At 38.8% G+C, this 12,699-nt stretch overlaps 1 protein-coding gene across 1 annotated transcript; it reads right to left on the bottom strand.

Annotated features, from left to right (window-relative positions):
- Positions 1-925: 925 nt before the first annotated feature.
- On the bottom strand, positions 926-11,089 carry LOC126967847 (beta-1,3-glucan-binding protein-like). Its single transcript, XM_050812534.1, has 9 exons — positions 10,893-11,089; positions 5,902-6,126; positions 5,289-5,764; positions 4,468-4,601; positions 3,486-3,652; positions 2,871-3,015; positions 1,909-1,988; positions 1,529-1,671; positions 926-1,139 (listed from the first exon to the last, which is right to left on the bottom strand). Exons 1-9 carry the CDS (start codon positions 11,059-11,061, stop codon positions 951-953), a joined length of 1,728 nt encoding a protein of 575 aa, XP_050668491.1. The 5' UTR covers positions 11,062-11,089; the 3' UTR covers positions 926-950.
- Between the last annotated feature and the right edge of the window lie 1,610 nt (positions 11,090-12,699).

Raw genomic sequence — 12,699 nt, 5'->3', positions numbered from 1 at the left:
ATATGGAGTATTGCTGTCACATTTGGGCTGACGCAACCCAGAATTTGCTATTTGCTAGAATTGACGGGGACCCAGTGCTCTGTGAAGGGCTGCATCACATGGCGTTGCGTACAAACATCGCTTGATGGTGTGTCTTGTAACATATTTATTACGGGAAGTGTTCGGAAGAAATGTTTGAACAGTTTCCTCCGCAGAATACCACCTTCGCACGACACGCGAAAAAGGACGTTTTCCAGGACGATACGATATCCTTACCTAAAAAAAAATCGCGTACACTTTTTTAAAGGGCCGGCAACGCTCTTGTGATTCTTCTGGTATTGCAGGAGCTCGTTTGTATTCTCTTCCATAAAAAATGAGATGGAAAAACTAAAATTTTCATTCCCGACACGTGGTCACACCAGTGTCACTACGAGTCATTTTTTTTCCTCATCGTCACACCAAGAGTTTTACTACACCCTGTTGGTAAGTGATATAATAAGTGATGTGTCAATTTCTATTCTCATAATCTTGACATTCTCGATACTTTATATAATGAATGACTATGGAAGGAAAATGTTTTTTCCTAGTATTCATACCACGGGTTATACTACACCTTACGACCTTACGACGAGGAAATAGAATAACTCGTAGTCACACTGGTGTGACAAACTGGTGACACCAGTAACCACGAGTCGGAAATGAAAATGTTAGACTTATGTGTTAAAATAGAACATTGACTAGGCTTGTCTACGCAGGCCGGAACGCAAAGCGGTATTTTCCAGTTGATACTTCCAAGTGCTGCTTGCGCATCTCTCTCCCCAAGAGAAGGTCGCAGCCGATGAGGGCTAAGATGGTATTTGCGCAAAGCCAACCTCAGGTGATGTTTAGTGGGTAAGCAATTAGGTTTCACGTGATTGTCTGACTGAGTGATGAAATGAAACTACTGTTAGAACGTCTCATCATGTTTATATTCAAAGGGCGAACACCCTGACGGAATCGATTCTCAGCGCGCTGGTATCGGGGAACCAGGTGGGGTACCACTGGTCGCGTGCCTCCCAGAACTGCAGCATCGCCTTGGAGCCGCGGTTGTGCCAGGGCTTGCGGGCCGCGTCCGGGAACTCGTGGACCCCACCCACGCTCAGACCCAGAGAAATGTAGAACTGGAACAAACTCAACTGATTAGCTTGCGACAACACCGGCTTCCGGTGTTACTGTAGCCATTGTGGGAGGCCCCTTTGCACAGGATGCCGGCTAGGTTCTGGGTACCACAACGGCGCTTATTTCTGCTGTGAAGCAGTAATGTGTAAGCATTATTTTGTTTCGGTCTAAAAGGCGCCGTAGCTAGTGATTTACTGGGCAAATTAGACTTAACCTTATGTCTCAAGGTGACGAGCGCAATTGTAGAGCCGCTCAGAATTGTAAGAATTTTTAAGAATTTAAGAACCCTGAGCGGCACTGCATTGTTATGGGCAGGGCGTTTCAATTACCATAACGTCCTGCTCGTCTCGTCTCTTATTATCATAAAAAAATTGTGGATGACGTGTCGTACCAGCTCATCGAACGGCGCCATTGCGGTGCCCTTGAGCCAGCGCGGGGCAGCCCTCACGTGACACCGCTGGCCCTCCTCGTAGAAGCCCTCGCCCGCGTCCACCTCGCCGTATTTCTCTCCATCGACGAACATTTGGATTGAATCTAGAAATTTAAATTATTAAAATCTTAAATGTGTGTTAGGTTTGTTTGTCATAGTCATTGCAAATAGAAGGATCACGGTAATCATATAATTATACCAAGCAATGGTTTACATAATTTGTTTATTTAATATATTGACTGTTTTCCGTAGTCAAATGGCAAAAAAGGGAACCCTTATGGATTCGTCATGTCTGTCTGTCTGTCCGTCTGTAAGTCTGTAGTGAGCATTATAATGTCTACCTGGTTTCCATAACAGAGTGTAGTTGTGATACCCGTTGTTCCAGTTCTCGAGACCAATTTTTTCTTTTAAGTACTTGCTTCTGTAAAACAAAACATTTGTATTCGTTAAATATTTATATTTTATTTGATATTTGATTCTATATATTGTCACCGGATATTTAAAGCTATTCAAGGTGCGGTCACCTGGCGCTTCTCACACAAACAAATCAATTATTTATTATTTACTAACGAGCCATTTGTATTTCAAATTGAACCTCCGTCAACTCAAGCTTACGCGTTCACCATTCAGGAGAGTCCTTTGATGTCAACAACGGTCATTGAGTCACGCCCAGTGGTAGAATGTCGGCTCTGCATATCTCGGACAACTCCTAATCACCTAAGAAGTTAGTGAGCGTAGGGAGCTTTTTCTGTATGCCTTCTCGTGCCGTGAAGCAATAGTGTGCCCTAGCTAGTGGAATAACGGGGCTAATTGATCGCCATCAACCTCAATGTGACAAACGTAAATTTTATCAATCAAATATCCTGCCAATCTCGTCACTCTTTTTCATAAAATATTAAAGCAAAATTGGTTTAGAAGCCACTAGATGTCATCAACAGAGCCAGACAGACTATCCCGCCTCCTAAACCTGCTTCTGGAGCAGCTGCGGCTGCACACGGACGCAGTTCATTCAACCCTGGTTTGGTGGAACCGGCTCACATTGTCGAGGCTCTCTGTTTTCGGCTAAATACTATGACGTGATTTCATTGAGCGTTAACAGTCTCAACTAGTATAGATAATTTTTTGTAGAGCTGTTCAATGTGACCCATGCCGTATAATCCCGCTCCTGAATCTTACTAGAATTGGAGTTTTTACCCCCAAATACTCAATTACCATCCTCCCCATCTTGATGCATGTTTAAAATCAAATTTTAGAGCGACCTCAAAAATAAGTTTGAAGACTCTTGTTTTATGAGATACCTCACCTGAAGGGCTCGCTGTCCGACATGATGGGGCCCGCGTACAACTTCTTGGCGAACTCTGCGTTGCCCTTGACCAACGCGATCTGGAGCAGACCGGACGCGTACCGCGACGAGCCGTACTCGTGCCGGGCCGGCTCCAGCTGGATCTCTAAAAAATATTTTAACCTTCATAAATAATAGATTCAGAACTGTAACTAAGACAATACACAACATGTAACAAGCCGGGTAAGTTATCCTTTATTTTGAAGCAATAGATCGCGTGAGGACCTCATATTGCGATGTGACCTCACACCACATAACTTTTTACAATGTTGGTGTTCAAGAGTTATGTTATTACATTTAGTGACCGTTATGTTTGGCTCTTATCCCAATCCTCAAGTCATATCTCTGAGCATCTCGTAGAATCAATCTGCTGGCACTAATGAGTTTACTTTTGCGATCTAGAGAATTAAAAGTCGAAGTATAATAATCCATTAACTGGAATATAAGGAACACCACCGTGAATTAAGAACACGATATTGGCAGACGCATGTATTTCTGAAATATTACGAATAATTATGAATAGTAAAGAAAAACAATAATAATGTAGGGATAGCATCGCCACCAGCTGGCACATACCTGGTACAAGCCAGTCACCGAGCGGCATCTTGGCCACCACCTCAACTCTGCCGTACTTGAAGCTAAACCTCCTTTTGCTGGTTATCTTGCCGGTGATGACAGGAGGCAGTATCTCTGGTCCAGATGCCTCGCGGTAACACTCCTTCGTGCCCACCTTACCGGTGCATCTGAACGATAAAGATGTTTTTTAATGCGTAGAGAACAAGAGGAATCACAGAAGCATGGCTGGCTAGGTAGATGGTGAGTGCTTTTAACAGTATGGTCGTTGCCGTAAAAATAGTACTTCGGAGACTTCCACACAACCAGACGATGAGGATCATATTACAGTTTGTGGAACGAAGTTGGATGGTGGAATTCAACATCATTAACGTCAACTGCAGTCATATGATCCTGGTATCATAGCATAAGTACAAATCCCAACGCTATCCTGTACGTCAAACACCATGTGTCTCTACGTATATTATCGTAGTAGCCAATAAAGCATTGGTCTGTATTGGTCTATCGGACAAAAAAAACAGAAAAGCTATTCCAAATTGATACGCAAATAGTAGTAATGATACACAAAGTAGATAAAGAAATATATTTTTACTAAGTATATTTTATTTAACTAAAAGTATTGCACATCGAGGCCCCATATTAAAGCTGATGTAGATGTAATGTTCAAAATTCTTGAATTGTTATTCATTGGTCTGAATAGTATTTGGTTATAAATAAAAAAAAAAGTAAATAAAACAAATCTACTAACTGTATTTACAATACTATGATTGCATTAAATTAAAACTATACGGGGTACCAAGAATACTGGCAGTATTTCCACGGATGGATAGCTAGGCTGATCCGTTGACCGAAATAGCTGCCAGCGCTTGGGATGCCAGTAGCCCTATTGGTGGGAGAGTATAGTAGTTTGTACATTATCCGCGCCTCTAAAAATAAATATTTAGTAAAAGTAAAATAACTATCGAACTTCTAAGTGATGACATACTTGAGCGTGAGGTCCAGCGTCTCCCACAGAAAGCCGTCTCCGTACTTGGTCTCGAGGAGCTCCGGCTCGATCACCAACTTGCCATCTCTGGTTTCAATGTTCTTGTCGTACAAGTATACATTAAATGGAAATTCCTGAAAAAGTCGAGAGATGATGAAAACACTATGTAACCTATAAAGACTCCAGTAGATGCAAATTCGGTCCTGAAAATATACTCGCAGCCATAGGAGAAGACATGTCTTTACTCTCAAAAATGCTAAGTGAATGACAGTAGATATCCTCGCTAAATCACATACATAACCTAATGCATAACATTATCTATAATATACCAGGGATACTATATTAAACGTCCCTAGGTCGAGATATTCTCGTGTCCCATGTCCGAATAACAAGTATCAACTTGGTGATGGATGGCATTTTAATTGAAGTAGATTCCCCGGAAATTCTAAAAAGAAGAGCGTGGTTCCGTGATGCGGTTTCCGCTTATATCATCTCCAGCTCTGGCAGGATCGATACCCTTCTGGGGTATTGCTTTTTGCCGGGACGCTGTCATAACGTGGTTAAAACCTTTTATAAAGTCCACGTGGTTGGGACGCCTCTATTATTTTGAATGCCAGGATACACAAATAAAAAAGTACAAAACTGGCGTGAGAAATCACGGGCAGCCGATCCACGACATGTAATGTTAACAAGAGCATATTACCATACATAATGGAACATAAGTATTTTTGTAGAAACGCCTTCAAATAAGAATTACTAGTCAAATTAGTGGCCATGTTGTGAGTCGTGACCAAATAAATTTAACCTCAAAGTGTACCCACCGGTGCGCAAGGCATCTTTATTTCCGGTGTCCAGATTTTGCCCTTGTCGAGGTCTCCGTCGAACGTGTCTTCGAACAGCAGCTGTCCCCGACATACAAACCCAGCTGACGTCACCTGCGTGGCAGACACTTTACACGGGAATTGGTACTCATCAGCTTCGGGCTCAACAGCGGACAGCGGCACTGTGCTCGCTGACACAGCTGGTGAATCTGTTGTTGTCTCAGAACTCAACTCGGAATTGGGGCTTACACCAGGAGCTGTGATCGGATCTGTACTGGGATCTACACTCGTCGTTGTGTTAGGATCTGTACTCGGATCTACACTCGCCGTTGTGTTAGGATCTGTACTCGGATCTACACTCGCCGTTGTGTAAGGATCTATACTCGGATCTACACTTGGAACTATACTCGGATCTGCGTTAGTTGTAGTCGTAGTTCCAGCCAATATTACCGGATCACCGGCCTTATCGACGTACCCTGAAAATTTTCGTAAATATAAATAGGCAGTAGATTCATTAATTGTGTAATTTAACACCATTGCATGCAAACGAATTGTTTATTTTACTAGTAGGGGGCACTATAAGCTTGCAGTTATTTAAATTATGGTTGCCTACCATCAACAGTCCACTCCCCATCATCTTGCCGATATCCCAAGCCATTTTTAATGACGTAGGTCCAAAAGTATATTTTGTCTCCAATCTTGAGCTCTGCGTTGTCATCTTCGAAGGTCCATCGTCCGTTGTGAGGCGCGTTGATGTCTCGGGACCAGGTGCCGCCTTCGAGACCATCCATCTCCTCGTTCAGTTTTCCGTGGAACGCGAATAGCGTGAAGCCATCGTCTGTAATATAGACAACAACACGATTACGACTGTCCGACTCATAAATATTTGAGTTTGCGAGAACTAACTTATGGTTAAGGGTGGGACCCTCGCGATTGTGAGATAAGTAAAGATATATCAAACTATATATGTGCATCAAGTGGACTTTTAATTACAAATCCATAAAAAATATTAATTTAAATCTGTTAGAATTCCTAACAAATCTTACTTTCTTGTTTAAAAAGCTTTAGCGGTCTAATACTCTGTAATAAAATTGCAGTCTTCTTATGGAGGAAGGTTATGATAGTCTTCATGGTTTTGTATATCGTATCAATGACTTTAAAGAAACGTCTAGAAAACAAAGTTTCTTATATTTAATTATATTCAAACATTCCTATATGTAATTCTAATAATATGATATCCATTCTAAATATCTATGTCATAAAGTGCTAGTTACATTTCGAATTATTGTTCATCATACAGTTGGAGTATGTAGCTTGAACTTCTTCAATTAACTTTATTATGCTGAGCCGACAGATGTTGTTCTAAGACAAACAGTTCCACGATACAGTATTTTGTTATATCTCAAAGGGTTTAGACAGCGTTTTCATTGAAAGCCTAGACAGCAAATTTTATCCGACACTTCCAACAAATATCGTTAATTTATACAAAAAGTTATACAAAACCTTATCAAATTATACACTAAAACCTCCTCCGAGAACGACAATATCCATTGGTAAAAAGAGCATGTAAATTGGTGCAGTAGATTTTGAGTTTATCGCGAACAGACAGACAGACGGACGCGGTGGAGGACTTTATTTTATAAAACATAGAGATTTAGATGAGAATATGTCTGTACAGATTAACTGTCATCCATATACAAAGATGTATTTTACTCAATATCCAAAAACCGACGTGAGTGTTTAAAGAAAGTGTTCTATAGAAAATATTAACAACAAAAACATTTATAAAACATATGAAAAAATCGCAATTAAAACTCTTGGTAGTTGTTAATAGTTTTGTATTAGAATTACAAAAAATATAATAATGTCACGTCCAAATTTAGTATTTGTCATAGTTTTGGTCATAAACTTCATATACTAGCAGTATACTAAGTTCATAGACATAAACTTATTGAGCCTACTACTCAGCTAAGTCTAGACTTGCATTTAAAACAAGATCCCAGAAAATGTTCAAAACAAACGAATTACGAAATTCAAAATAATTGTTAAACAACTTGTGGTAAAGGTTACTATAACATAAATGGCTTTTTAATTTTACCGCAGATTCGGCGACCACCCTCAGACTATTAAATAATAAAAATATAATATATTTTATATTTTTATGAAAAAAACTGCTTTGTTTCTTGCGCCCGTTGGTCTGTGGTCTGAGGCATACCTTTTTAAATAGGTGGTACTTTTTGACTTTCCATAAGTGATATCATATCCTGTTTTGAATAAAAATATTTGAATTAGAATATTATGCTTGATTAATAATAAAGTGCAATCGACATCTATTGCACAAACTTAATGTAGCCAGCAATTGACAAGCGCACTTGTCATATTTATTTTATGATAATTAAGATGAAGTATGTATACCTAGATAAATATAACATTAATAATAATATTAATATGAACAACAGCTTGTGGGTCTAAGACGCGGAGTATTAGACGTTTTCCGTTTGTTTATCCTGTTGTTTTAATTATTTTATTATTTCTTTATGTTGATTTTTTCTTTAGAACTGGTCACGAGTGTTTAGCAATCGATTATTTAAATTTAATAATTGACCATCAAGTTTCAAATCTGTGGGAATTCCATTTTAATGTTATCAAACCAATAATATAGTATAATAAAACAATTAAAGTTCATAAGTCGTGATGTTTTTGTAGCATCGCTTTTATTAAAATATCATAATAGTTATAATGTTAAGTAAATGTATGAGAACGTCATATTTTTATTTTCCTCAATTGATTGCAATATAAAATCTTGTGATTGAGAATTCTTGTTCTAATGAAGGCTTGCTTGCTTGATAACTACCTCCTTATTTCTTACTCCTTTTTTTAAATGTTTCCGTATCCGCTCACACACAACGCAACAGAGGATTTTAGGAGCTAATATTCCCTTTGCACGCTTTATATCTTATTACTGCCTAGGAGGAAGTCATACAGTATCCCTCACTCGCTCGACTACGGATGCAGGTTTTGAACTCATCAGGAATATTTTTGAGGCCTCGGAGGACTCACAGAAAGCGATGGGTATCTTCTGTGATTTATCTAACGCTTTTGATTGTGTCCAACATTCAACGCTGGTCAGGAAGCTATGGCACTATGGTGTAAAAGGATCTGCGCTCGATCTTCTGATCTCACATTAAAATAATAATAAATGTAGAGGGTCGATGTGATTTTCAGGAGATATCCTTGAACTTCTCTCGGTATAGTGGTACTAGGGTCTATTCTTGGACCGTTTCTCTTCCTAGTTCATATGAATGATATACCTAACCTTGTAGAAAAAACATACAAGGTAGTATTGTTTGCAGATGACACTTCACTCATATTCAAAGTGAAAAGAAGCCAAGTTTTATATGACGAAGTAAACAATGCTGTATTGGACATCGTGTACTAGTTTAGCGCTAATAACTTATTGTTAAATAGTAATAAAACTAAATTTATTAGGTTTGTCGTGCCAAATGTCAAAATGTAGATGCGAATATTTTATTAAACGGTAAAACTATATTTCTTGGCATCACTCTTGGTTCCAAATTGCAATGGGGCCCCCATATTGTAGGATTGGTGAATAGGCTTAGTTCTGCAGCATATGCGGTTAATAAAATTAGATAGTTAACTGACATAGATACGGCGTGACTAGTTGGCCACTGGCAGACTCCTTTGCACAGGATGCCGTTTAGATTATGAGTACCACAACGGCGCCTATTTCATTTGTGAAGCAGTAATGTGTAAGCATTATTGTGTTTCGGTCTGAAGGGCGCCGTAGCTTATGTCTCAATGTGACGAGCGCAATTGTATTGCTGCTCAGAATTTTGTGTTTTTTAAGAATCCTGAGTGGCACTGCATTATAATGGTCAGGGCGAATCAATTACCATCAACTGAACGTCCTGGTCGTATCGTCCCTTATTTTCATAAAAAAATTACTTTAGTTATTTTCATAGTATTATGTCCTATGGTATACTGTTACGGGGAAGTCCAACCGATATTAATACCATGTGTGTGCTGCAAAAGAGGGCTATTCGCGCTATTAATAACCTAGGTCCTAAACAATCATTTTAAGAAAAATTTAAAAACATTTTGACTGTTGCATTTTAATATATTCTTTATAATGTTCTGTATGTTCAAAAGAACATTAAGGAATTTGCTAGAAACTGTGACAATGTTAACACGAAGAACAAATATAAACTTGTTATGTCTACTGCTCAGTCAAGTCGAGTTAGTTAATCTTTTATTGGGCGATGTATATGCTTTTACAATATGATCCCAGATAATGTACCAATCAAATGTGTTACAAAATTTAAAATAATTACTTATTATAACATAAATGATTTTCTTAAAGAAACCACATAATGGGAATGAAGCGGACACCCTCATGCTCTTTAATTATTAATTATAAATGGTTATAGTACGATATAATATTGTAATCCATATTTTATACATAGTCTATTTGAATAAGTGGGAGTTTTTGACGTTCAATAAGTGATTTTGAATAAATATAATTCAATTTGAATTTAAGACAAGTCAGAGGGGATCTCCTTTATGGAATGCAACTTTCTCTTGGTCTAACCTCCCCTGGTAAACCTCGACGTACTGATAAATGCAAAGCTTATAGCGTGGCTATACTGGTGGGACTCAAGGACCAGGCGGGTGGTACTCTCTGCAAGGGGGGTCTCTCTATATTAAAGCTATTAGATTTTCATAAAAGGTGTATTTAATTAAATCATTATTAAGTTATTTTATATTTTTTAGTTTTTGAAGTCGGTTTTTTCCATTAAATATATTTAAAGGCTTATACATAACAACACCATTCGACGGGTTTTTGCCTTTTCTGTTATTCCTTGACAGAAAGCGACAACTGCAGTTATCAATGTTTCAGATATTATCAGTGTCGCCGGGTGCAGATATTATTATAGTTGTTACAATTATTATTTAATTAATTTAATGACATGGACTGAAGCTAACAGATAATAAAACATTCTATACCAAGGTGAGAAAGATAGCGATTCCAGCAAGGTTACAACTTTTAGGCACGAGAGCTTCAATGCACCCTAGTAATTGAATCACACTTTTGCTCAAGTGATAAATAGTGCCTTATATACTATTCCTACGCAGTAAAGAAACAAAAATAAATAATTATAATATTAGCAAATATCAATTTACGCCTTATTCAATATACAAACAAAACAAAAGACGAACACATTAATAATTAATATTCATAAGACGCACTTTCGACCACACTGTCACATCAATACGTGGACCCTTTTTAAAATGTACCCGTAATGTACACTTTGTACTGACAGCACGATACAAGTACCGAGATGGATATCGGGGAGATGTCATTTTATCGTTATATATATATAATGAAAATGGTCTTTGTTTGCGCCTAAACCACTGATTGTATCGAAACTACCACAATTTGATGCAAAATTTATCCAAGATAGTTTGTGGCTACTTATTTTTCGAATTCTAACGTTCCTTCCTTTTAAAATGCGCACAGCAAAGCGGGCGGGAACAGCTAGTATATATTATATAACTATATTGTTTTGGTAACTGTTATCTCACCCGGCACGGAGACTCGTAGGCCGCGCGGGTATATCGCCTCCAACGTGGCGGAAGGTACCTGGTACCCTCGCACCAGTCCCGCACATAGCAGCAGCGCACACGCCAGCAGCGGTCCGACCATCGCACGACCGTCCGAGCACGTGACGCTCTCCGACTGAAGACGCCGCATGCGAGATGTTGGGCTGCCCTTCCGTGACCAGCGACGATCACGACCCGCTGCTCTAATACGTGAGTTGGTCGACCAGATCGTCACGTACCCGCGTCGTACCGCACACGGCTGCTCATTAGCTAGTAGCTAGGTAATAATGAACCGGTTCACATTCTGTGACGCACTACTTGACGGCCGATTGCTATAGCTCATCATTTTGTTGTGGAATATTATAATTTGCTAACATTAAATATTGAAATTCCAGGAATATGCTGTAAGTTAGCGAAGAACATAATATTAAAATAAAAATCATATAATTCGACTATAAGATCATATTTGTTAGTAAGGAAAACATCCACTAAAACTAATGTTAGTAATCTTAAACAACTATCTAATCCTATATAACATAAACTCGATATCTAAGACAGGCCTGATTAGTCGGCACGTGCACCATATTACAATGGTTCAAGTACTAACAATCAAACTTGTCAGCAAATGCCCTCAGGATACCATTGGAACCAGCCCGCATACTGCGAACAGAATATGTGCATCGTTTGTTTATGGGTGTGTAGAAGCAATCTACATGCGCATCCGCGAACATATGCGACGCGCTGCAACAACGAGGCAGTCCCACTAACACCCTGAAGGCATACTTGTCTTTCCGTTCCGGGAAACTCGTATTGCGCGGTATGTCTCAGATCGGCGCGATTTTGCCGCTCGCGCAGCGTTCTGTCAATGTGAATTATTTTACGTGTATTAATAGATTGCGAATTAGGATGATTTGAGTGAATGTATCTGAAAGATATTGAAACCAGCTATAAGACCATGCAAAATACACTATCTTATAAACAAAATACAACACACTCGGTTTTGATGTATCAAAAAAATCTTGTGCCCTGGGGCACTGCCGATATCAGTAAGACACATTTTGAAGAGCAATTGCAAAACCTCATCAGATTATTAATTGGGTTGCGGAAAAAGTTTCTTCGCATTTTACAAGAATAATCAATATTTTTTTTTGCATTTAAATACAGTATATTTTGTACCATTTTGTTCGATGACTTTTTTTTGTATGTGACATTATCGCGTTGCTGTAGAAGTTTTGAGACTTCTCATAAAAACAAAACGCAACCAGTAATTTTGGAAGTCTTCTCCTGGTTATAACCTGACCTTATATTCTAAAGAGACTGAGAGTGCAAATGTGATGATGCAAGGTTGGTGTCGTATATACCGGATACATTAATACCTCCCAGCCAAACTGTCTTTATTTTTTTTTCTGAGCGGCTAAAGAACTTGTGGTGTCTAACGTTATCTTGATGAAAGACCGCGCCCTTTCTTTCAATTGTTTACGGAAGCTTTCTGTCAAATTCTTGCTTTTATACTCATGAGTTGGCAGGTGAGATCTAAATCAATGGTTCTGCCCGGCGGTAAAAACTCATAAAGAACAATTTACCTTTAAATTCCAATATACACAAAACATTATTTTATTGCAAGCCTGTGAAGCCTTATCGACTGTTGACCACGACTTTTTTCGGACATTCTTATTGTACCTGATCCACTATTCATCACCAGTCTCTTCAATCTCTTCAAAACCGGTTCAGTTTCATTACGTCTCATAAAATAATCGCAAATGAGTACACGTTTCGAACAGTAATCACA

The sequence above is a fragment of the Leptidea sinapis genome, chromosome 1 (assembly GCF_905404315.1).
Source record: "Leptidea sinapis chromosome 1, ilLepSina1.1, whole genome shotgun sequence".
NCBI classification, from domain to species: Eukaryota; Metazoa; Arthropoda; class Insecta; order Lepidoptera; family Pieridae; genus Leptidea; species Leptidea sinapis.
The sequence above is the reverse complement of the archived record's forward strand: the minus strand, read 5'-3'. Positions and strand labels throughout refer to the sequence as shown.

Excerpts from the sequence above, each read along its gene's own strand:
- LOC126967847 (XM_050812534.1), bottom strand. The coding sequence starts at position 11,061 with ATGCGGCGTCTTCAGTCGGAGAGCGTCACGTGCTCGGACGGTCGTGCG. Across the intron at positions 6,127-10,892 it reads CCTACGAGTCTCCGTGCCGG|ACGATGGCTTCACGCTATTC; the intron begins GTGAGATAACAG and ends TCTATATTACAG. Across the intron at positions 4,602-5,288 it reads TAAAGATGCCTTGCGCACCG|GAATTTCCATTTAATGTATA; the intron begins GTGGGTACACTT and ends CGACTTTTTCAG.